At 42.2% G+C, this 22,808-nt stretch overlaps 1 protein-coding gene and 1 long non-coding RNA gene across 6 annotated transcripts; both read left to right on the plus strand.

The window, feature by feature from the left end:
* The first annotated feature begins 4,356 nt into the window (after positions 1–4,356).
* On the plus strand, positions 4,357–11,383 carry LOC121057852. 5 transcript variants are annotated; one of them, XR_005813987.1, is made up of 3 exons: positions 4,357–4,805; positions 5,503–5,693; positions 6,397–11,383. It is a non-coding gene; the product is annotated as an uncharacterized LOC121057852 (long non-coding RNA). The 5 variants fall into 5 exon arrangements; XR_005813988.1 differs by having other exon boundaries at positions 4,357–4,793; XR_005813985.1 differs by lacking the exon at positions 4,357–4,805 and adding an exon at positions 5,069–5,414.
* Positions 11,384–13,011: 1,628 nt separating this feature from the next.
* WSB1 (WD repeat and SOCS box containing 1) lies at positions 13,012–21,591 on the plus strand. The gene is made up of 9 exons (XM_040532554.1): positions 13,012–13,227; positions 13,670–13,838; positions 14,798–15,066; positions 15,513–15,644; positions 16,052–16,152; positions 18,357–18,529; positions 18,890–19,003; positions 19,805–19,912; positions 20,417–21,591. Exons 1-9 carry the CDS (start codon positions 13,188–13,190, stop codon positions 20,574–20,576), a joined length of 1,266 nt encoding a protein of 421 aa, XP_040388488.1. The 5' UTR covers positions 13,012–13,187; the 3' UTR covers positions 20,577–21,591.
* Positions 21,592–22,808: the final 1,217 nt, after the last annotated feature.

Genomic DNA, 22,808 nt, shown 5'->3' on the forward strand with positions numbered 1-22,808 from the left:
AATCTACACAAAATACTCATACTGGAATTTCAATGTGAGATAGTCTAGTCAGCATAGGATAATTAAAATTGTAGCACGTTATTTCACACAGTCAATTTCTAAAAGCTGAAATTTAAAGGCAAATATTTTCTGTTCCAGTAGAAAACTCATTTGGATGCAAAACACCAGTTTAATCCCTGGCACTTGTGCTGATATGAAGAAATAGTACATTATCACGACATCATAATTAGAGCTCATATATTCTCAAGAAAATTAATGGATCAGAGTATTTTCTGAAACTGAGGCTTATGCCATATATTGGAAATGGATAAAGATATATCAAGTTAGTGTCTGCCATTTTGCCTTAGAGGTATAAAACGAGCTCTTTGTCAAATCTGAGGTGAAGTTTGATCACAATGACTCCTAACGACTCACTCTTACAGAAGAGCAGGACTTCATGCACAGAAAGCTGGAGGTCTGGAATATCACTGGGATGAGACCAGGAGAGACGAAAAGTCTGTAGGAGCTGCCAGCCAGTTATTAACATCTGTGCTCCCTCACTGTAAGGTGTTCTCATTAGGTTTGGTCTTTCAGGCAGAGCAATTATGCTTTACCTCCTAATTACACTGAAACACTTCAGCATTGTTTTTCTCCATAGCAAATCAAGAATATTGCAGATATAGCAGCTCCACTGCCGGGAAGGTGCAGGTTGACTCCCCACCATCTCCCCATAGATGATGTAACTATAAATAACACAAGCTTTTACCTCCTTCTCTTGGGTGTGCTGTGATGAATCATTTTCATGCTCTTAATCTTTACCTGTACCTTACATTGCTGCATCCTGCTGCAAGAAACTGCAGTGACAGTAGTTGTGCTACGAGCTCTTGGATGATGTAGTTCCCACAATTAGGGGCTACAGTCTGTTCCAGTCTCTGCCCACAACCAGTTGATTGCCCCCTCTTGCTGATTGTTCTTACTCTGCTTACGTTTACACTGCTCAGTGTGGGGTCTCACTTGGATATTCCTTCATGTTTAGTCAATACACCCACTGATTCATCCAAGACATGTTCCTATTCTCAAGCACCATGTGTGTATCCATCCACAAGCATCGTTCTTGAATCTGTCAGCATTGCTGTCTGATGCCTTTTAAGCAAAACCTGCTACATTTGCACAGCTTCTGTCTCTCTTGGTGGCAAAGCCAGTTACCTGCTGGGGGTACACCCTCCTGCAGCACAGCCCACTTGGGAGTGTGTAAGCTCTTTCTGCCTGGTGTTTTGCCGGCTCATCATCCCTTCTCCCTTCACCTTGCTTACAGTCTCCATCTGCTCCGTGTTCTGCAGTGCGTGCCCTGCACACTCTTTCTTCTGTAAGCAATGGTCATTCTGGGTAGTGCCTTGTCCTTACTTCACAATGCAGGATTCCTCATAAAACTGTATTATATTTGCTTGAGTGCTCTTCATAAAGCTTTCCAGTGCCTTGTGATCAGACTGTACATGCATACCTTTGGCACAAAGGTGAACTAGATGAAGTAAAGCTGTGCCAAAGGCTACTCACACCCAACAAAACCTACCCAACAGGTCACAGATGAATGCCCATCACTCATATAAACTGTGAAATTAAAACAAGTTCTTAAATAAAACGACTTGCCTGGGGACATAATAAAAGACTGGGCCTGATACTTTTTCTTCCCCTGGCACTCTATAAAACCCAGTGCAGTTTCCGTTAACATCAGTGGAATTGTTTCTCAGTTAGATCAGCTGATTTTAGATCATAATCACACAGTCTCAGAGCCAGGATTTGGATTCAACTACATCTGCACATTAATAAATCATATCTTTTGCTGCAGTCTGAAGTCTAAGCTCTGCTGAATACTAGCATTCATACCATGTTTGGTTCAGTAATGACAAAATGGCTGGTATCAGAAGCATATTATTTACTTCCACAGGTATAAGCCAATGGTTTAATGAAGATCTGCATAAATTAACAGTTGGTCCTGCTGCACTGTCATTTTAACCTAACCACAGACACTTGTGCCGCATGCAGAAATGTCACTGGGCCACCTCCCTCACCAAAGACTGCCTTCTTCTTCTCCCCTTCCCTCTTCTTAAATAATCCGGTGTACAAGAGGGGCTGAAGAGGGAAAGGAGAGTGTCTGGTGGAAAGATAAGTCTTTAAGAACTGAGAGAATCTCAAGACTGGAATTTTGTGTTCTGCTTCTTAGACAATTTTTGTAAGCCTGATGTTAGCTTGTATCAATTTATGAATATAAAGACTCTCTGTTACCCAACAGTTTTTACCAGCTGCTCTATTTCCTTCCCATGAGTCATGCTATTAGCTTATGCTGTCCAATTTAATTTCAACTGCTGCTTAAGCCCACGTGAATTTCTCTGAAATAAAATTTTTAAAGCTAATTTAAAATACACACCAAGTGGCTCGAATGTAGGGAGTATGGCACTGCCCTGTGGATACAACCCATGGCAGTTCGCTGGGCTTCCAAATATGCTGAACAGCAGAGTCCTCAGCTGCGGTGTCTTAGGGGTACTGTTAAATGGAGCTGAAAGCTGAGAATGAAGCCTACAGTGCATCACCTCTAGGACAGTGAAGTAACAGTACTACTATTTGAAAACCCATACGGAGAAACATGGGAAGGTGAATTTTAACTCAACTGCAAGTAATTAGACTTGAGGGTGATCCTTTCCCTGAGTGATAGATAGATAGATAGATAGATAGATAGATAAATGGGCTTTTGCTACATTTACAGGTATTTGCAAAACAACCAGGTTCTATTTTTGCTACTGTCTTGGAAGGCGTTGCTACGTTTGGCACTGTGCAATGCTGTTATCAGTGGCAAATCGTGACCTGACTGCGACTAATGTCAAGACCTCAGTCTAAAGTAATAATTAACTGACTGTCTGCTGCCTCACAGCAAAGCCTTCCTTTTGTGGACTCTGGGAAGCAAAGCACAGGCTTAATGTGACACTTTCCATCAGTTCTTCTTTTGGATAGATAAACCCGCAAAGAAAAAAAAAACAGTAGGAATGATCTGGTGGACATGTCGAGGGGTGCTTCCTGTTGCTGAGAACACTGGGCATCTAATTGTTTTTAATCCTGAAAGCAACAGCATACTTGGCACTGTGAAAGACCCCCAAGCCATTGCCCCCTTGGGAACACTATGTTTACATTTGCAATTTCCTGATAAACTCTTGGCTGGTGCCCAACCATGTCTTTCTTCTTTATTATTGTTAGAGTTAACTGGCCACATGGACAATGAAACTATTGCAGAATCAAACTGCTGGCCACCTGTAGTTATTGTTGCCCTCAATTTGGTCCTGAGCCTTTAAGGAGCTGGGCACTCATTAACCCATTGTGCAGATGTACTCCTTTTTTCATTATGAGGGTAGTCTGGCAGTACTGCAGGTCCATGGATTTCCTAAATACCGTCATACGACTTAAAAGCAACAGTGAAACAAAGACATCACCTCTGCCTTACTTTCTATCCTAACAGGGATTGAGAAACAAGAAGAAAACATTCCAAAGCTGCAAAGGGTAGGGAAAAATGCCAAGCTCTTTCTAGAGTATGTAGTATGACAGGAAAAGCCAGCTCAAAAAAAAAAAAAAAAAAAAAAGAGAGAGTAGGCAAGAGGAAAAAATACTTCCTAGCTCAGCAAGAAGGGAAAAGAAAGGACAAAGTCTCAAATGTTTTCTTCTGTTACACCTGTCAAGCATGTGAGCTTCCCCCAGCTTAGCTCTCTAGTGGAATTACACTTCAGATATTTTGCTCTATTAGACTGGAAGAACAGAAGTGGTCAATGTATCTTGTCCTCCCATATGCAGAAATAGTTACATTGGTATAAAAGTTTATTTCTACTCTGGAAAGCAAAAATATTGCACAGTCCTGTGCGTTTTTACAGCAGTGTAGCTGTTATCTTTATCAGAGCTTTCAATGGCATATTGATTTAAGTTAAAAAAAACAAACAAAAAAACCTTTCTTGACACAGCCATGCTAGCACAACCGTCACACATGGACCGAAGGGGCACTGCCGGGGCTGTCCTGCTGAGCAGAGAGCTCACCAGTCTAGCACTGAGGAGAGTCCTGTGGCAGTTTATAGACTGGAAGCTGCACAGACATAAACTGGGCACGAGTGTCTGTCTGCGCAGCCTCCACGTGGCAGCTTTATCCCATTCACACCCAAGTTGTGTGACACAGCTCTTCACTACCCAGTGTGCTCTTTGCATTGCAGTATCTGGTAAGGGCTCCCCCGAAACCTTGATCCCTTTACATAAGGTGCTGTACAATACAGATTGAAGAGAAATCCCTCTCTTGAAACCTCAACAGACAACACAGGCAAAAGTTGAAAGGGCAAGCAGAAGCCCAGAAAGCTGGTATGACTAACTGCGCGGTCATGCAGCAAGGCAGGAGCACTGCCATGAGCACAGCGTCAGCCTCCTGGCTCCTCCTTCAATGCCTGTCCTGTTAGATCCTGTTAGAAGGCTCCATCTCGTCACCAGATCCTCAGAGAACAGCTTGATTGTCTCTAGAAGGATACCAGTTTGGAGCTCAGCAGTATTAGTAAGAATTAACACTAATTTGTAGCTTCTAATTTGCTCAAAATAGCATCAAAAGTGAATTTTCCAATTTTTATTTACTACTGCACTGGAAGGCACTGTACCACGAAGATCTACCCTCACATTACCGCACTGCTTGACAACGCCAGCAAACTTTACTTTTCCAGAGTCAGTATCCTACAAAACAATGCAAGCTGTTGTGTTGCAGAACGGTGATGTGAGAGCACACAACGGCCACAGACCCATTGGTATGAACTCAGGTGACAGCTCCAATTTTTGTAACTCTGCTTGGGGTTCTGTGAGGTGGTTACAGGGCTCGCCTGCTTTATACACCTTCATTGCAACCGAGGGTGTAATTGTAGGGAAGTTGTAGCAAGTATTGCAACCATACTGATAAAGCATGAGATACCCTCAGCACTACCAGGCAGGGCGAGTGGCACTGAGCACACGAGGCGTGCTGGCACTTGCTGCCAAGGCTTCGGCGCGCCCCAGCCGCCCGAGCAGCGCGCTGCCATCCCACAAGTGCATTCCACAAGCGCTCACTGCTGCACTGCTGCTGGCGTCCAAGTGCCCTGGATTAAAACTGCCTCGTGTTTGCCTACAAGCACTGCTATCAGCCTTCCAATTGCACTGTAAACCGAGCCTGGTGACACAGGATGTTTATACGGCACAACGTTACGTTGGTTCGTGACAAAGGCTTATCACATGATGCCACAGCGTTAAATCCTCGCTGCAGTCATCTCCTGCTTGTGGGAGCACAAAGTGCTGTTACCATCAGAGCACAGGACACCTGACTGAAGAGCAGAACTTACAGCCCAAACTCTAGCAAGCATGTTTTTAACATAGAGTGTGTAACTAAATTAGGATATGTATGTATTTCCTGTTCGTGTCAGGATATAGGCTTAGATTTCAGGTCTTGCAAAAAACTTCTCTCTTTTGTGTGTCTTTATTTAACAGCAGCCTTTACCCACTCAAAAATCCAGTGACCAGACCATCTGCAGAACCAAAGAGGCAGCGTACAGCTGCTGTGAGACGAAATGTTCAGCCACAATTACAGTTGTTCTGCAGCCAATAAATCCATCTGTGGGTCTGAGCACGTATATCTCATCTCCCCGGGGATGATCATCCAAATGACATCTGGCAAAAAGGTAGGTTACACTCCCCCAAATCCTGCTTTGCTTTAGTGGGGAACTTATTGCTATTGCCAAGACTTATTATTATTATTATTTTCTATACAATCTGTGACTTCCAGAGATACAATGAATGTATAACGAGACATCTCATCAGTCTCTTTTGGAAAGACAATTTAATGACAATGCGAAATAGATGCTAGGTAAACTTGAAGTCACACCTGTGTACAGACTGCCCAGTACACTTCTTGCATGAGATACTTAACACATGCTAACTTCTGTATTTTCAGTACTAATGGCAGCACTGAGCTTTTACTTTTCGTGCTGCAGAGCTGCTGGAATAATGGAGCACATAATTACATCCAGCCGCGCTTTAGTGCTCAGATTACAAAGCCAGATTTCTGTGCCAGGCCTTCAGGAAGTAAGATGTGGGAGGAATCGGACAAATAACCTGCAATTATATTAATGCAGAGAGCAGGTCCTTCCCTTAAAAGCGATCAAATTCACTGAAGTGACTGTGTCTGGCTGATCACAGAGCCAGACATGACGCTTCAGCAGAGAAAAAAGCAATGCAGGAAGCAGATTACAGCAATGGCAGTTCTGGTGCCTCCGCATCCAGGTCTGGTTAGAACTAGACGGAATGAAACAAAGCCCTCAGTGTGGAGGCACTGAACAGCACAAATATGCCTGTATTACTATCGCTTATTCCTTTACTTTACAGGAATGAGCAGTGCTCGCATAGGCCATGTCTGTTTGGTTACAGCTCTGCGTGCAGGAGGGGTGTGCGGCACTACCGCTACTTCTCCTTCCCAGGCTGGTTTCCTTCCAGCCACTGCCACTGCCTGCAGCCTCGCACCCAGACCCGCCCAGAGCTCGCTGAGCTGTCAGACGCGGGCACCAGCCTGACACTGCTCAACTGCCACTCTACAGGAATTTGAATAAAGCAAACAGAGACTGACGGGGAAGCCAGAACTGAAGATGATTTTACTGAAAGGCTCGACACGGCTGGCTTTTCTTAAAACTACATTATCATGTGACGGCATTACAACATACTGACTTTTCTAGACCAAGAGCTCCTTAGGTAGCCCGCAGTGGTTGCGAGAAAGGACAAAACTCACAGTGGGAAGGAAGCTCCATTAACCCTTTCCTATGAAAGGAACTAAACAATCTTTTTCTGAACACTGTTTTTACCTCTTGTTATTAATGGACCTTTGCTCAAAATCTTTATGGCTTACTTCTCTTCCCTTCAATTTTCTTCAGCTTGTGTTACCCCTGCTCTTCAATATGCCTTTCCTTATTGCTTCCTTTTCAGACTGCAAAGACGCTGAGAGATTGCACTCCTGGACACTTGTGCAACTGTGAAAATAAGTAACAACCTCTTGCAAAATTTGCAAAAAGATACCAGGGTCATGTAAATAACATCTCCCAAATAATTGCCAGATTTTATACAAAAACTTATTTTTCTAATCTTGTCCAATTCCTGTTCCCCTAACCTGTTTTTCCTTCTTCTTCCTTTGCCATTCTTTGATCCAAGATTATCAGCATCTATTACTAGTATGAGTTCTGAGCCAGTGAGATAACAGAGACTACTCTGTCACTAGTTAGCATTACCAACCCACCCCATATTTTATTCTGAATGTGCCTGCCTGGAGATATTCTGCACTCTGATTTACATATGTGCTTGTGGGAATTTTCTTAAAAGCTGTGAGGTGTACATGTTTCCTAAGAAACAAATTTGGTCCTGGGGCACTGCTTTTGTTTGCCTTAATATCTCTCCTTATACTACTATTTATTCAAGTTTGTATTCTCATATTTACTTTAAGGCTCCTTTATGCCACTCTTACTCTATGTACACTGGGTAAACACAGGTGCACATTTTAGGTATGCTGTGAGAGGCTGCACTGCAAATAAGCAATATTGCTCTTACAGCTATTTCCCAGCATTTTAACAAGCCATCAAACATGGGAGCTAGGAAAGATCTTAAGAAATTATCTTGTCCAACCTCCAGCTGCAGAGAACCTCAATTTCTCTCAAACTCTTCACCTTTTCTGTAACCCTCTGCATATTTTTCCTGCAGCAACAGGCCTGGATACAAAGCACACAAATATTTCCAAGCTCAACTCTACATCAGCTCAGGCCCACCTCTGATCCGTAAGCAAACACACTTTATCTATAAGCAACCTGCCCTTTCCCAACTCTGCCGCAGCAGGAATGCAGCCTTGTCCATTTCCGGGCAGAAGCTGTCAGACACAATCCTGTAGTTCTCCAAAACACTGACTTTCTGCTCTTATTAATTTATTGATCTGCTTTACAGAATGTAGGTATTCAATCATTTCATTTTTCCTATTAAACTCAACTTGCTTCTCTATAAATTTAATTTATAGAAAAACTTTTGAACTTGACAAGGACACCCTTCATTTCATGCAATTGATTTTTCCTCTGCGTGCATAATCTGGCTAGTCCAATGCCAAAACACAGACTTCATAAAAAGCAAAAAAATATTCCTCCTACTGTAAACACATTCAGCAGTTTATTACTGACTACAATTTAGGTTAGCATAAATCACTGCATGCTTCTGTTCCCGGCCAGATATCATATTAAAAAAATCAGGACGTATTTTTGTATCTACACAGAAGATACAGGACCAGAGCAGTTCAGAATATTCCCTGCTATTTTATCATCTGTTCCAGTCACTGTCAGCCAGCACGTAGCCCTCATTTTGACTTGTTATGTGACTGCTTTGACATTCCTCTGGTCTCACATCAACTTCCTAATCCCAGCCCTTTCAAGCTAATGCACGACCGCATCGAGCAGCGGGGAGGACGGTCGCTGCTGCAGACGTAAGGTCTGTGAGTCCAGCCCACGCGCAAGCAAGTGCTGAAGTGAGAATGCCAGGGACGGGTTCTGGTTCCTCCTCACCTGCCCAGCCCCAGCTTCCCCTACTCAGCAGGCTCTGGCTAGGACATTTAACTGCGCTGTGCTATCAGGAGCAGGGAATGAAAAGCAGGACAGAATAAGCCGTCCAAGAAAGGTCGTTTCAAACGTGGCAGACAAGACTTCTTGCAGACCAAAACGTCAGCTGCACAGATCCTCCTGCTCCGTATCAAAGTGGAACAAACGTCTCCCCTGCCGGCGCTGTGGTGCTGGGAGCTGTGCGATCAGCCCGGCATGTAACAGGGTGTGGGCACAGCAAACTGGCTGAGGCTGCCCTGCTTTTTCTCTGTAATACAAAGACCCTTTTCTGCTATCATTGTTTAGGACAGTTCAAGTTCAACACGCTCATCATGACCTTCAGCCATTTGAGATAACAGCTCTGGTAGCTTCGGCGGGTAAATTTAGCGCAGATGTTCCTGACAGGCTCCCTGACGAGGCACAACACCCATGGCCAGCTTACAAAAAGGAATGGTTTTGAACCAAAAGAGAACAAACCCGAACCTGTCTCCCTCACTGCAGAGCATCTACTCCCGGTGAAAGTCCTGAACTCGCCACACACAGTAAGCCATCTGCTCTATTTATTATACCACAAAGATGTGGTCCAAAAATGAAAAAATCCCTAAGAGACCATAAGAATGCAGAGAAAAAATCAGTCTTGTCTCTCTCTGATATTCCATCTGTGCAGCTTTTCCCCAGAATCCTCTTTTAGCCGGCCCTTACAGATTAACCACTTGGGTACCAGTGATGGGTTTTCCAGTGTATGCTGTGGCGCTAAGGGCAGCTGATCTATTCTGGGATGTTGACGGCGCCTTCATCCCCCCCAGCCAGCACAACTGCTCTGCGGCTCTCTGCTCGCTGCAATCCCTTTTTCTCTTCAACCCTCACTGCCCTCTTTCTCCATTCTGCTTTTCCCTTTCGCCTTCTCTTCTGCCTCCACAAACTCATGCTGAACTTTCTCCGACCCAAGGAGGCTCAAAACAAACAGAAGCTTGTGAATTATTAACAGCGTAGACTATAAATAGTGCATTTTTAATGACAGCCGGACCACCGGGATGCATGCACTACTGCACAGATCAGCTACTTGGCCTGATGTCATTGCCCTGAAGTGTCCCCTCACCTGCCATTTGTCATGGGTACTCCACAGAAGAGCAACTGTGGAGAGGAGGGACAGAAGCCCTGGGCCTGAAAAGCACCACGGGCTCTTCTAGTACTTTGCCATGTATTTACACTCCTTGGGCTGATCTGGCTTCCAGAGGTCTGTGTACGTTCCAAACAACCACAATGGAAATGCAGCCTGGTGGTCCCCGAACTGAAACCCTCACTGGGACAGTTTGCACAAACTGAATGGGGATCCGCACAATGAGCAGAGCATGGGTGGAAACTGTGATCAATATTCTCTGCTGATCCATACTAGGATTCATTAACTGGAATGAACAACCTTTCCGTGGCAGAAACCTTCCAGCAGAAAGCCATAGCAATGGAAATGAAGCACCACAAGTGCCCTGCTGAGAGTCCTGCAAATGCCTGGAAGGCAGGAAATGCGTGACGCAGACACCTAGACTCGTTTTACAACTCCAGATAGAACGACAAATGCATACATCCCCATTTCTACACAAGCAGCACAGTCCCTTACTTGGAATGCACCCAGATTTCAGATGGATTTCCTAGTCCAGTCTGGTAACTAGTCAAAAAGACTTCCACAAAGCTGATTAAAAACACAAATCATAAATCAGTTAAAAAATTCACAGAAGAAAAAACAAATGCAATTTGTGTAACCAGATTCACCGTGTCAGTATATAGGAATGTTGAATAAGCAGATTCTGGTGTTTCAGCAGCCTGAGGAAAAGCCCCGTAACCTGGATCTTTGAAAGTATTTAAGACGGGCAGACAACAAAAGTCCTCTTTCATTTGTGAAAGCTTATAGCAGTGTGTAAAGTCTTGATGGAGAAAGATGGCACTGAGCTTATTAGCCTCCCAGCTGAACAGTGCTGTGCAGACTTGGCAGCTGCATCCGCAAAGGAGGATAATGGAAAACACATAAATCAGCCCTGAGTCATCTGCACGGTCTTACAGGCCCTTGCAACATGTGACTGTGTGGGGTATGCAGCCTGGTGCCACCCTTGATTCCACAGCTATGCCTCACCAGTAACCCGCAGCGAAAATCATCCAAAAAGTCATCCAGTTTGCTGCACTTACAAGGACAATAAGTATGGCAAGGGCTCTAAGACGCAAAGCGTGGATTCTTTCTCTCTCCAAGTTTTGACTGATTTTTAAAAAGATATGCTTTACCGGCCAGAACGGTTCAGTCAGCAGTGTGCAGACAGAACCCAGCCTTCCACCTCTGCTACCCTGGCCTCAGACATGAGACAACAGTCCTTCCAGGCAGGTACGAAGAGAGAAGGTGTTGGTAACGTCTCCAGGACAGCTTGTGACACCAAACAATTTCTAATGCACTTGCAAAAACCTGGGATTTTGCATATCACAATTTGTCTCTGTGTCCATAAGACACAAACTACAGCCTGGGAAGGTCAAAGACTGGCAGCTGGACCGCGGTGTTGTACAGGCTGAACAATGGGGTAGCTGCTGGAAACCCTCAGTGCTAGACAGTGCCCCAGGTTACACGGGATTCCTGTGTCACACAGAGACCAGACTAAGCAATCATCTCTTCTAGCCCTCGAATCTATTACATGAATGAACAGAAAGCACACTGAGGAAGAAACACCAACTACTGAAGCAGAACTTACAAAAATACAGAAACTTACAGAAATAATAAATTGACAAATACTTTGCTTCTTTTAAAAAAGTGAGCAAGAAGGCCAGTAACACGGCAACAGCCCTACAAAGCTGTATAACTCGACTGCTATCTTTCCTGGCTGTAACAGCCCCCCAAGGTAAGCAAACAGAACCCAGCCTTATCCTGGCTGCAGGTGAGGCTCAGACCCCCAGGAGAACTCTTACAACGTGAGTCATCTCAGCTACGAGATGGTCTGGTTCAAATGATCACGACTCATGTGTAACTCCAAGGCAGCATTTCACAATGGCTACGAATCTGCCTTGTTATGAGAAGTTGGGGAGTTACGTGGAGACAGCTGGTCACGGCTTTTCCATCTGCAGGCAGCAGAGGATGGATAGAGCAGGAGCAGCGTTACGCTGCGAGGAAGCCCTGGGACAGGTCAGTGCTAGGATGGGCCAAGAGAGTACCAAACAGACTGGTGTTAATCCATGCTAGTGTTTGGACCACCAGACATACTCAGAACTTCTTCCTGCTCCTTTCTTTAACACTGTTTTACTACATGATTTAAAAAATGGTCTGCTGGCCTTGATTACACAAGGGTAATATCTGTTGCTACAGCAGAATAGCTAAACCCTATGGCTATTTCAGTGTTTCCACCAGCAGGGCCACTACTTTGGAATGAAATCATAGTTATTAGCTGCAGTTAATTATACTATGTGTTGTTTTGAAGTACAGAGAGAGAGCATGGAAGGAAGACTTAGAAGAGGGGCAGAACTTAGATGTGCAAAAGGAGAATGGGGAAAAGGAAGGGGAAAGAATACACAGACCTTAAGACAAAACCACACAGAACGAGGTGGCCTCGGGGACAACAAGTAGTTTATGGGCAACCCCATTAACCTTAACTATACATTTAAAAGTTGAGCATAAACCAGATCTTGCTGGATCTAGACAGTGAACTGTACAGCTTTATAACGAAACATCAGGAGAGTAGGAAAATCCCAAGAATTTTCCAGCTCCTGGTTAGGGAAGATAGAATCAAGCGTGCAGGTCAGTATCACACACACATTCTGCAATGCATTCATATAAGCTGTCGCATACTTTTTGTTTTACGTGTTGCCTTGCAGTCCCACAGTCAACAGACATCAAGGATGTCACAACGTGCCTTAGAAGATAATGGAGATGACCTCTGTCCAAGGCAGGGAGGCAGGAGCCAGGCTAGCGCAGGCTTAGCCCACTCCCAGAGTCAAGAGGTGACCCGGAGGGGCCTATGGGGTGGCTAAAATGGGCAGCACCCGCGGGCCTCGCCACGACAGCACCACAGCCCGGTTTTCCTCCCAGGCACGACGGGCACAGGCTGTATTTTAAGCACATCCAGGACGTTTTTACAGCGAAGGCAGGGCTCCTGTCAGGCCGCGTGCTTTGACCACCTCTAGGAACGCGCGCTGGTTTTGCAGAGCGAGCTCCAGCGGGCAGGGACGGCCGGGCCCGCTCGGGACGGCGGCAGGAGGGGCGCGGGCAGGACGGGACGAGGCACCGGGGGCAGAGACGGGCGGCGGGGGCCCGGGGCCAGCCGGCAGCGGGGGGCGAGGCGCAGGCCGTGCCGGCGGCCGGGGCGCAGCGAGGAGGGAGGCCGGCAGGAGGCCGGAGGAGGCCGCCCGTCCCCGGCCCGCCCGCGGGGCGAGGCCGCCCCTCCCCGCCGCGCTACTCCCCGTGCCGCCGCCGCCATTTTGTCCCAGTGCCTGCGCCCCTGGCGAGCGGCGGTCGGTCGCTCTCCCTCAGCCGCGCCCGCTCGCGCCGCAGGTCCCCGCTCCGCGCCCGAGCCGTTCCGAAGGGCGGCCCCGTCGATGGCCAGCTTTCCCCCGAGGGTCAACGAGAAGCTCATCGGTGAGGGGCGGCCGGGCCGAGCGGGCCGGGGGGGCGGGAGCGGGCCGGGCGGGGCGCGGGGGGACCGCCGGGCTCCCAGCCGGGCTCCCAGCCAGGCTCCCCGCCTGCCGCTGCCGGCAGCGCCCGGGCACCGAGCGGCCGCGATCGTGGCGGGGCCGAGGGCCGCCGGGTGCCGGCCGCTCGCCCGCGTTCGCCCCGCTGTGGCGGCGCGGCGCAGCCCGCTCGCGGGGCAGCGAAGGCCCCGGCCCTTGTGCGCGGCCGGCTGTTTGTCCGTAGTGACTCAACCTCCTTTGCAGCTGAGGCTTGCTCGTTTGCTTGGTTATATTGTGACCGTAAGACAAATAAAAGTAAAATAATTAACATTTCGCCTGGTTCCTCTATAACTTTTTAAAATATGCTGAATTTATTTCTTAATGGAATTTGCTCTTTGTTTTCTTTTCAGCACGATCACGTACTGTAGGAGAACTGTTAGCCCCCACTTCTCCTTTTGACAAGAAGTGTGGACGTGAGAACTGGACTGTTGCGTTTGCTCCCGATGGATCTTACTTTGCTTGGTCACAAGGGCATCGCATAGTGAAGCTGGTCCCCTGGTCCCAGTGCCTTAATAACTTGTAAGATAAAACCATACGGCTCTTAAACTGAAAAATTTAAGAATTTCCAAATAGAAGATAACGTTTAATAGATTCAAACTCATATATTGTCTCTTTAAGCCTTGACATCTTAGGAAAAAAATAGTTCTTTAAAGTACTAGCCATTGTCTTCTTCTCTGTGGCCAGCCAGAGAAACAATTGTATTGCAACTTCACAATGGAGTAATTTACTAATTCAGTCAAGTGCTCTAAAATAAGTGGAAGTTAGAATGAACATGGAATTTTGAAAACTAAAGCAGATCTGGACTCTTACATTTCCTATCAGAGAGCTATTTTATTTTTACCATTTAGGAATTTACTTAAAGGCAGACCCCTTCTCTTATTATTCACTTTAGAGTGAAAGTTAAGTTCCAAAAGATGTTTTATTTTCAGCTGTAGGTTACATTTTAAAGAAGTTAGTATCTAGCAGTTGAATCTTTGTACTTAGTTAAGTTTTGCTTCCATTGTTCCCAGCAAATCCCTTTTTTGTTTTCCTGTTTCTGGTCATGGTTTAGTTGTTTTTCATATGCTGGTTTCAATGTCTCATCCCAGTTTTCCATGAACGTAAGTGAATTGCAGGGAACTTCTTGCTTATTTAGCAGGAAGTGTTAGTCATTTTTGTAGCTTATTTTGTCTGTAAATGCTTGTAATGTTTTTCAAAGTGAGTTAAGTTAATATGTTTCTACAGAGGTAAAGACATGGACAGTCTTTGTAGAAGAAGTTTTCCAAGGGTTAATAATTCTTGACAGTTATAAAAAAAACAGCTTTTATAATTTGAAAGTAAAAATGCATTCTTACGGGCCTCCATGCATGTACATCATGGCAACTCACAGATTTCATTACATCTTAAAGACCTTTCTGTTCTATTGCATTCTGAATGTCACACGATATGTAGCTACTTATTTTTAAAGACTCTTTATGTTTTTCTTGTTTGTTTTGCAGCTTGTTGCATGGCACAAAGAATGTTGCAAATTCTATCAGTACAAGACTTGCAAGACAGAACAGTGACAGTGGTCAGAAAAATAAGCCCTGTGAACATATAATAGACTGTGGTGATATTGTATGGAGTCTTGCTTTTGGGTCTTCAGTGCCTGAGAAGCAGAGTCGCTGTGTGAATATAGAATGGCATCGTTTCAAATTTGGGCAAGACCAGCTTCTACTTGCAACAGGCTTGAACAATGGGCGCATCAAGATATGGGATGTATATACAGGTAGAGTGTGTGAGGGGAAGTTGGCATGTCAGTGTTACTTTATGCAGTAGTAACATTAATACGAAGAAAAAATTGTTTACAGAATTTTAATTGGGAGTTGACTCTTGAATACAAATTAAGTATTTTTGAAATAATGAACTGCAACTAGGAACATCTGATACTGCTAGAGGAAGGAACAGATTCAGGTCATGCTTTGAGATGTAAGTGATGTAAGAGAGAGCCTTGGTGCTGCAAAATGGCTAAGTATGTGATTGATTTCAGGCATATTGGTTGTTTAGTCCGAAATGTTCTTCTGGATTGTAGTTTTAAAATACTTTCAAACAAAGGAAACTTCAACAACAAGAAGTTACTCTCTGTTCTTGAGTATGGGGAAGGACATATGTCAATAAGTATCTTGTGTTTTTAAAAAAGTTAATATTGTTTCAAATATTGTTTTCACGTAACAGGAAAACTCCTCCTTAACCTGATGGACCACACAGAAGTTGTTAGAGATTTAACCTTTGCCCCAGATGGCAGCCTGATTTTAGTGTCTGCATCCAGAGACAAAACACTGAGAGTGTGGGACCTGAAAGATGACGGTATGCATTTTAAGTTCATCTGCTGTAACACGTAGGAGAAGTATGCACATACTCTCCTCATTTATTGCTATAAACACAGGTCAGGCTTTCTTTTCAAAAAAAAAAAATCCTTCTATTAGTCTCTTAATCTGTATGTTCTCTTGAAATTCTTTATCTATATGTACTTTAAAGGTACAAGCTGGTATTGAGTTAAGTTAAAACTGTACATGAAGTGACTTTTCAATAGGGACCTAGGGTTTAGAAGCTGCAGAATATTTATTTCTATGTAGACTGACACTGCAAGACCTTGTTAGGAAAGAGCATAAAATTTTAAAAAGAAAAAATAGGAAATACTTTTCATATTGAATATGTAGTATTTAACCAATTCTTATGGGACTAGAATGTCTCTTTTTTTTTTTTTTCCCCAGGAAATATGATGAAAGTGTTGAGAGGACATCAGAATTGGGTATATGGTTGTGCATTCTCTCCAGACTCTTCCATTCTCTGTTCTGTTGGAGCTAGTAAAGCAGTATGTGTCAGAGTTTCTTGTTCATTAAATCTACTGAATTGTATGCATAATCATTTTAAATCTCAGTTAACATTAAGCTTGTGCTCGGTGTCATGAACTTCTAATGTTTTACGATGATGTAAAAGTGCATGAAATTAAACTAGCAAATGGTGCATTAAGACACTGATTTATGAATTGAACTTGCACTGCTTTTAGTTGAAGAAACTTTAAGCATTCTTTGAGAAATAGTCCTGCACATGTTCATAGTATAAAATCAAAGAAGACTAAAGCTTCCAGTGTTATAAGATACTTAGACTAATGCATAAAACTATTTTATTACTGATTTTATCCTTTCTATTTCCTGCTCAATGCAAAGGACTTTTCAAAGTCTTGAGCCAGTCATGGTATCTCCTGCTGAACAAAAATACTTCGTGTTCTTGAATACAAATGGCACTCGTGTCTAAAAGATGTAGAATGAAGAACAGCATAGTGGTTTTGTTTACAGCTGTATTGTAATGCCCTGCTAGAGAACTGAAAGCAGTGCAGGTAAAGCACGTATACAATAAGCTGCTTTTCTTGGCACTGAAGAATTAGGATAAAAGAGGAAAGGGAAGTCAGTTTAGTTACAGGGGCTTTTGGGGTAGTTTAATGAAGCGTAGCGATGCTGAATAAAAAGCACAATTCAATCATTGAGTACTACTTTGTATGAATGACTGTTCAAATGCATTTTATACTTTATCAGTGCAGATTTGATAGAGAATAGTTGAGTTTGGGGTTTTGTTTTTTCTTTAAATAGAGCAGATGTGGATGTATACATTGATATCTTTAGGCTGTGTGTTTTCCATAAGCTTCTTGCTTTCCCTGTCACAGGTGGTGGCAGCAATATTGGTGTGATTGAGGTTAAGCTGGCACCACTCACACAGGAGCACAATGGTGTTAGCTGGGCAGAAAGAGTGGCATCTCTGGCTACCAGGCTGGGGGCGAACTTTACCATAGGATGAAGTAACCTTGCATTCGACTGCAAGGTGTACTGTACGTACGCAGGTGCTGGTTGATGTCCACTTTCTGCTTTCTTTCTTTCTTTTTTCTTTTTTTTTTTTTTTTTTAAATTTTCCCAGCAGTGAAACACTGACTCCTAAAATGTAGTTTCCAGTTTTACGGAATGTTGGGGTCTTAGAGGAATTGGTCAACACGTTTATAACTGATTGTAAAATGGTTCAGTTGTAGGAAGTATGTGAGGCACTAAGGCCATGTTTGCTTTGGTCAAACATACATATTTATCCAAGATGCCTGCACTTAATCTGTGCGGTAAGACTGAGTCAGGGGAAAAAAATCAAGAACCCTAATGAGCTCTTTCAGGGATATATCTTATGCTAAAGACTTACATTTTCTATAAACTTATGATTCAGTACATATGGATCGTTCTATTAAGTAATTCTGCACAGTCTTTATTTTGATTATATATAATGTACAACTGCATGTAAAATCCCAGAATATTATAATCTTTTACCAATGTTTATAATACAATATGCAATTGGCCGGGTAAATTGTAATCTTAATGTTTTTTTTTGTTTGTTTTTTGTTTTTAATTGTTGACTTGATTTAAAATGCATAAATTCTTTCTAATAATGTGGTTAGACTTCCCTGTTGTTTTGCCAAAGACATAACTTTTGGCTGTGAAAATTCTCTTTGCTTGCAGTATCTGTTTCTCTTCCTAGGCTGACGTTGGTGATCCAAGCCAATTGTAAACAAGTGATCTTAAACTCAAAGGGATGCCACTGGAGTAACAATATGTTAACCTTACGTTTTCTGTCTGTATATTTCTTAAAATTTTGGTAGTTACTGAAAAGAGGGGACTGTAGAGTTTAACCCTATTTATTTCTGCATATTTTAATAAAATAGTTTTGTAATACATGAATTTCAGTAAGCTACATGGTTAAATTGTGTTGCCTTTATCTTATATTTTGGCTTATTTTGTTAATAACATTTAACAAACTTGAATTAGAACTTGCATGTCTGCTTTAATTATTTTTTTTAAAAATTGATTTTAATCTGAGTATGACACTGAGCATATTTCTTAATTTTAGTAATTCATAATGCCTGATTTTAATATAATCCTAAATAAGACTACCAGCTATACTTAAAAAAAAAAAAAAAAAAAAAAAAAAGTAAATGTTTAATTGCTTCTTTGAGCAGAGCTATAACATTAGCTTATTTAATTGCAGGTTTTTCTCTGGGATATGGATAAATACTCCATGAAACGGAAACTTGAGGGACATCACAATGATGTTGTAGCTTGTGAGTTTTCTCCTGATGGAGCTTTACTGGCTACTGCATCTTACGATACTCGTGTCTATGTCTGGGATCCATATATTGGAATTATTCTTATGGAATTTGGGTAAGTGAACTAGTCAAATCTGGAAACTTTCTCCTAGAATGAAGGTGACTGCTAAAAATAAATGGTTTAATGCAACCAACTGATAACTAGACTTGAGAGAAAATCATAGCAGTGGTCGATGGAAATCCTAAAATGGCAGAACAGCAGAGTTTTTCCTCTGAGACAGAATTTAAGAGTTTTCAATAAAGCTGAAATGTTCAGTACTAAAAAAGATACAGTAGTTCAATATGCACTCCTGATTTCATAGTTAAAATACTCAATGCATTTTTTTCTTCCTCAGCTTTACCAGTCATAGCTGAAGGAAAGCATTCCATAGTTCTTAAATATTATGATGTTAGCTAAGTTTCTCTTTATCTCCAGGCATCTGTTTCCCCCTCCTACTCCAATATTTGCTGGAGGTGCAAATGACCGTTGGGTTAGATCAGTATCTTTTAGTCACGATGGACTACATATTGCAAGCCTTGCCGATGATAAGTAAGTATGAAGAAAGATTTGTTGGACTCCTTTAATTCTTCCCATATGATATGAACTTTTAAATAACGTCAGCTTTTTTTTTTTTTTTTAACTGGGAAATGATGTTTAGCGGTCTTGGTAAAAGTAGATGAGTTGTCTGGTATACGTTCATGTTCATTCTGAACGTAGAAAAAAATGAGTTGTGTACAGGGTGAATGATTTGAATAACTTAAGCGTGTTAACAACTGAAAATAGAAAAAGAGGGGTTGTAAACAATGTAAATGTAAGTGGAGATAATAATGCAGTGAAGTCTCTTGATTCCAGAATTAAATGAAAAGTACTAAATGGTCTGGTATTCAGTTTCTGCTAATAGTGCAACTCATGTTTTGAAGAACCATATTTTAAGCATATGAAGAATGCTTCCTCAAGATGACAGCAAGAGTATTAAACTATCTACAAGAGGACTGCTTAATTATTTTCTTTTTTAATTTAAGATGAGCATCATTGGGATTTCCTAGCTTATATGATGACATCGAAGAGAGACTTTGAAAATCTTTAGGTTGTTATTTTCTGCTGATGAAGGCAACCTTTTATTTTAATTGGCAGAGCTTGAATGCTTGAAGAAATAAAAATCGAGATGTATATCAGGAATGTAGAAGTCAATATTTCAGGCCAAATCTGAAACACATTGTATACTTATTAAAATGTTTATAAAACTGTCTGAATTTTGCATCAGATCAGTTTATTGTGCAGCATCAGAGAAAATATGAGATCAGAATAGACATTTAATTCTAACTTACTACTTCATTCTTTGATTTTCAGAATGGTAAGATTCTGGAGAATTGATGAAGAGTACCCTGTACAAGTTGCACCTCTGAACAATGGGCTCTGCTGCACGTTTTCTACTGATGGCAGTGTTCTAGCTGCAGGGCAAGTATATACATTTCCCTCCACCCCCCTGAAATATTTAAGTAACACAAAAGGTTGAAAACATTGGCTAAGTGTTCTTAAAAAACCTTCGATTGTGACTTGCAACTTGATGCTTTTGACTTTGCTTTACTTTTGGTTCTATTTGTTTAAACATGCCTGGAATAGCAGTAAAATATGGAGGCTGATAAACCCATTTCTTATCTTTGAGAATAAATAAAATACAGACCCTCAAACGTGGATTGGAGTACGACCATTAGGAAATCAAGTGCAGTTATTCTGTTGCAGGTGGTATAGCTGTTGGAAGAGCAAACCTTTCATAGATAATCAGCACGTTGTTGTGCTGCTCTACCTAGAACTAAGCAACAGTTTAAAGCTTATTCCCCCTAACTATGTACGTGAGGATTTGTACCAAACCGAAATCTTTCAAGTGGGATAATTGTACAGTTGTGTTTGTTGGGGGTTGTTTCATTTTGGTTTATTTATCTACTCCTTTTTGCTGTGCAGGACACAGGATGGCAGTGTGTACTTCTGGGCAACTCCGAGACAAGTTTCAAGTCTCCAACATCTATGTCGTATGGCAATTCGAAGAGTGATGCCAACCAGCCAAGTCAAGAACTTGCCTATCCCATCAAAAGTGGTGGAGTTTCTCTGTTACCAGATTTGAACACACACACACACGGCGGGGGGGGAGAAAAAAATAAAAATAAAAAAAATCAAACTGGCAGACAGCCCAGCTGCTAAAACTGGCTAAACACTTTAAAGAATCCTCAAACTTCACAGCCTTTATGCTTAAAACTCTACAGGTTTTGAAGAGCTATTTAAAGTGATATCATAAATACTATATTGTCAAAATGCCTGACAGTTAAGTTTTTAATATTTATAGTAAATACAGTAAAAGTATTCCTGATGTTCTCAGTTTTCTAAAATGTAACTGTGAAAACATGTACATACATAGACATAAGCTGCTACGTGCTATCGGTGTACCTTTAAAATTGCTTTTATGATTTTTAATGTGTATCATGTATATATTGCTTTGGTAGAGCCATGAGATGCATCTGTGCTGTAAAGTGGAAGCATAGCTATTATTCTGGGACATCAAGTTATAAAAAATATTGACTTAAGGAGGCTTAACTGCTCTGTGTGTATGTACGTTGGTTGGGGTTCAGGTAACTGATCCACCGTTACGAATTCATGTTAGTTTATTTCATGAAGAGGTACAGCTTGGCCTTTTAGAGCAATGTATGGTTAAGGGAAGTAGGTTAAGGTAGTAGGGGATAGAGCATATCTAATGTAAACCCAGGAATTTTGCCTGTGTGTCAGCTAAAAGTAGGCCTTACGTTCCATATCAGCAAAACAGGTTAAATTTCAGTATTGGGCAGTGTTAAAGAAATATTTCCTTACATTTCTAGAAATCTAACTACTGTATTATTGCCTGATACTTTGTCTGTAATGAGAGAAGTTTACAGACTCAGTTTATTATTCTTTGACCCTATAATATCTCTTTGGGGTGATTATCGGTTAATGGCCAAAGATCAGCAAAATACTTGTTTTTGCCTTCTGTTATTTATCTGTACCTGCAGATATAAAGAATGTATGCATTGCATAAAATGCCTGATTATATATATTTTTGTTGAATTTTTTTATTAAAAACTTGTATAAAAGTGGTTTCTGATACTGCATCTGGTGGCTGATTTATCAACGTTATCTGCATGCAGCAGTTCTAGTGAGAATTTACTATTGCAGCTGTTAGGTAGTTTTTCTTTTCAGGATCATAGCCTTGGTGAAGCTTATGGGGGGGGAGCTACAGCAAGATCAATCTTTTAATGTGGAGCAGGTCAAAAGCATATGGTGATGTAAGTGTTCCTGGGCTCCTGAATGGTGCAGAACGTAGGAAAGAGAGTTCTGACTGCCACCCTCCTCCATGGTTGCTACAGGCTGTAAAAATGCATAAACTGAACATTGTTTTTTACACCCACATTATTCCAGAGTACTTTTTTGGTAAAACCCTTTCTTTGTCATAAATATTATATAATACATTTGCTGTATAGCAGATGTAATATGTAATGTATTTGATGTATAACTTGTGAGCAAGATGCAAATTGTTGAATTCATAGCCACGGCCTTGTTACAAACTAAGCACACTAAATAATCAGCAGCTACACGGCTTCCTCGGTGGGTGACAGGTAGGCGAAGGGCTGCAGGCAAAATGCATTTGCTTAGGGATGGGAAGTAACTGTCCTCTAACTGGGTGCCAAATCCCAGGGAAGTTTACTGCCTATGAGATACAGTAAAAGCACTCCAGAACACAAGTCATCCTATTGAACAGAAGCTGGTGGGCATACCATGCGGAGAAGGCATCCTTTTGATGGCCTGTTCGCACAAACCTGTTAAAGTGTGTTTGTTTTTTCTCTATTACACTGTTTATTTGGACAGAAGGACAAGGTTAATCTGGACGAGGAGGCCAGATGCTGAATCATCACAGCCCAATCAATAAATGTCCAGTACAGTTAAAACTGTCCAACAGTCATGGCATTTGGCTTTGCAACTTTGGTATAAGCACTTCCTTTGCATTTGCATGAAATTCCCACATGGAAAATCAGAGACTGAAGTTAACAGGGAAGGAAGATGTGCAACTACTGCTTATCTTTAAAAAAAATAAAGTGACATTACGTCAACCTCATTTGATCAAGCAATGCATCTTTTTACATGATAGACGCCTAATTGTCTTCCACCAGCTTAGCTACTATACTCAATAAATATACTGAAATAAATTCTTTCATTCTCAGGCATTCTATTAGCATTTTAAGAGATTGGAACTACAAAGGCACTTTTCTACTTCAACAGTCTGGTCTTACTGGATTTATTTTCTGATCATGTCCTCGTTTTCTTGGATGGA

Source organism: Cygnus olor, chromosome 20 (assembly GCF_009769625.2).
Source record: "Cygnus olor isolate bCygOlo1 chromosome 20, bCygOlo1.pri.v2, whole genome shotgun sequence".
Classification (NCBI taxonomy): Eukaryota; Metazoa; Chordata; class Aves; order Anseriformes; family Anatidae; genus Cygnus; species Cygnus olor.

Excerpts from the sequence above, each read along its gene's own strand:
- WSB1 (XM_040532554.1), top strand. The coding sequence starts at position 13,188 with ATGGCCAGCTTTCCCCCGAGGGTCAACGAGAAGCTCATCG. Across the intron at positions 13,228-13,669 it reads GGTCAACGAGAAGCTCATCG|CACGATCACGTACTGTAGGA; the intron begins GTGAGGGGCGGC and ends TTTTCTTTTCAG. Across the intron at positions 16,153-18,356 it reads CTGTTGGAGCTAGTAAAGCA|GTTTTTCTCTGGGATATGGA; the intron begins GTATGTGTCAGA and ends ATTTAATTGCAG.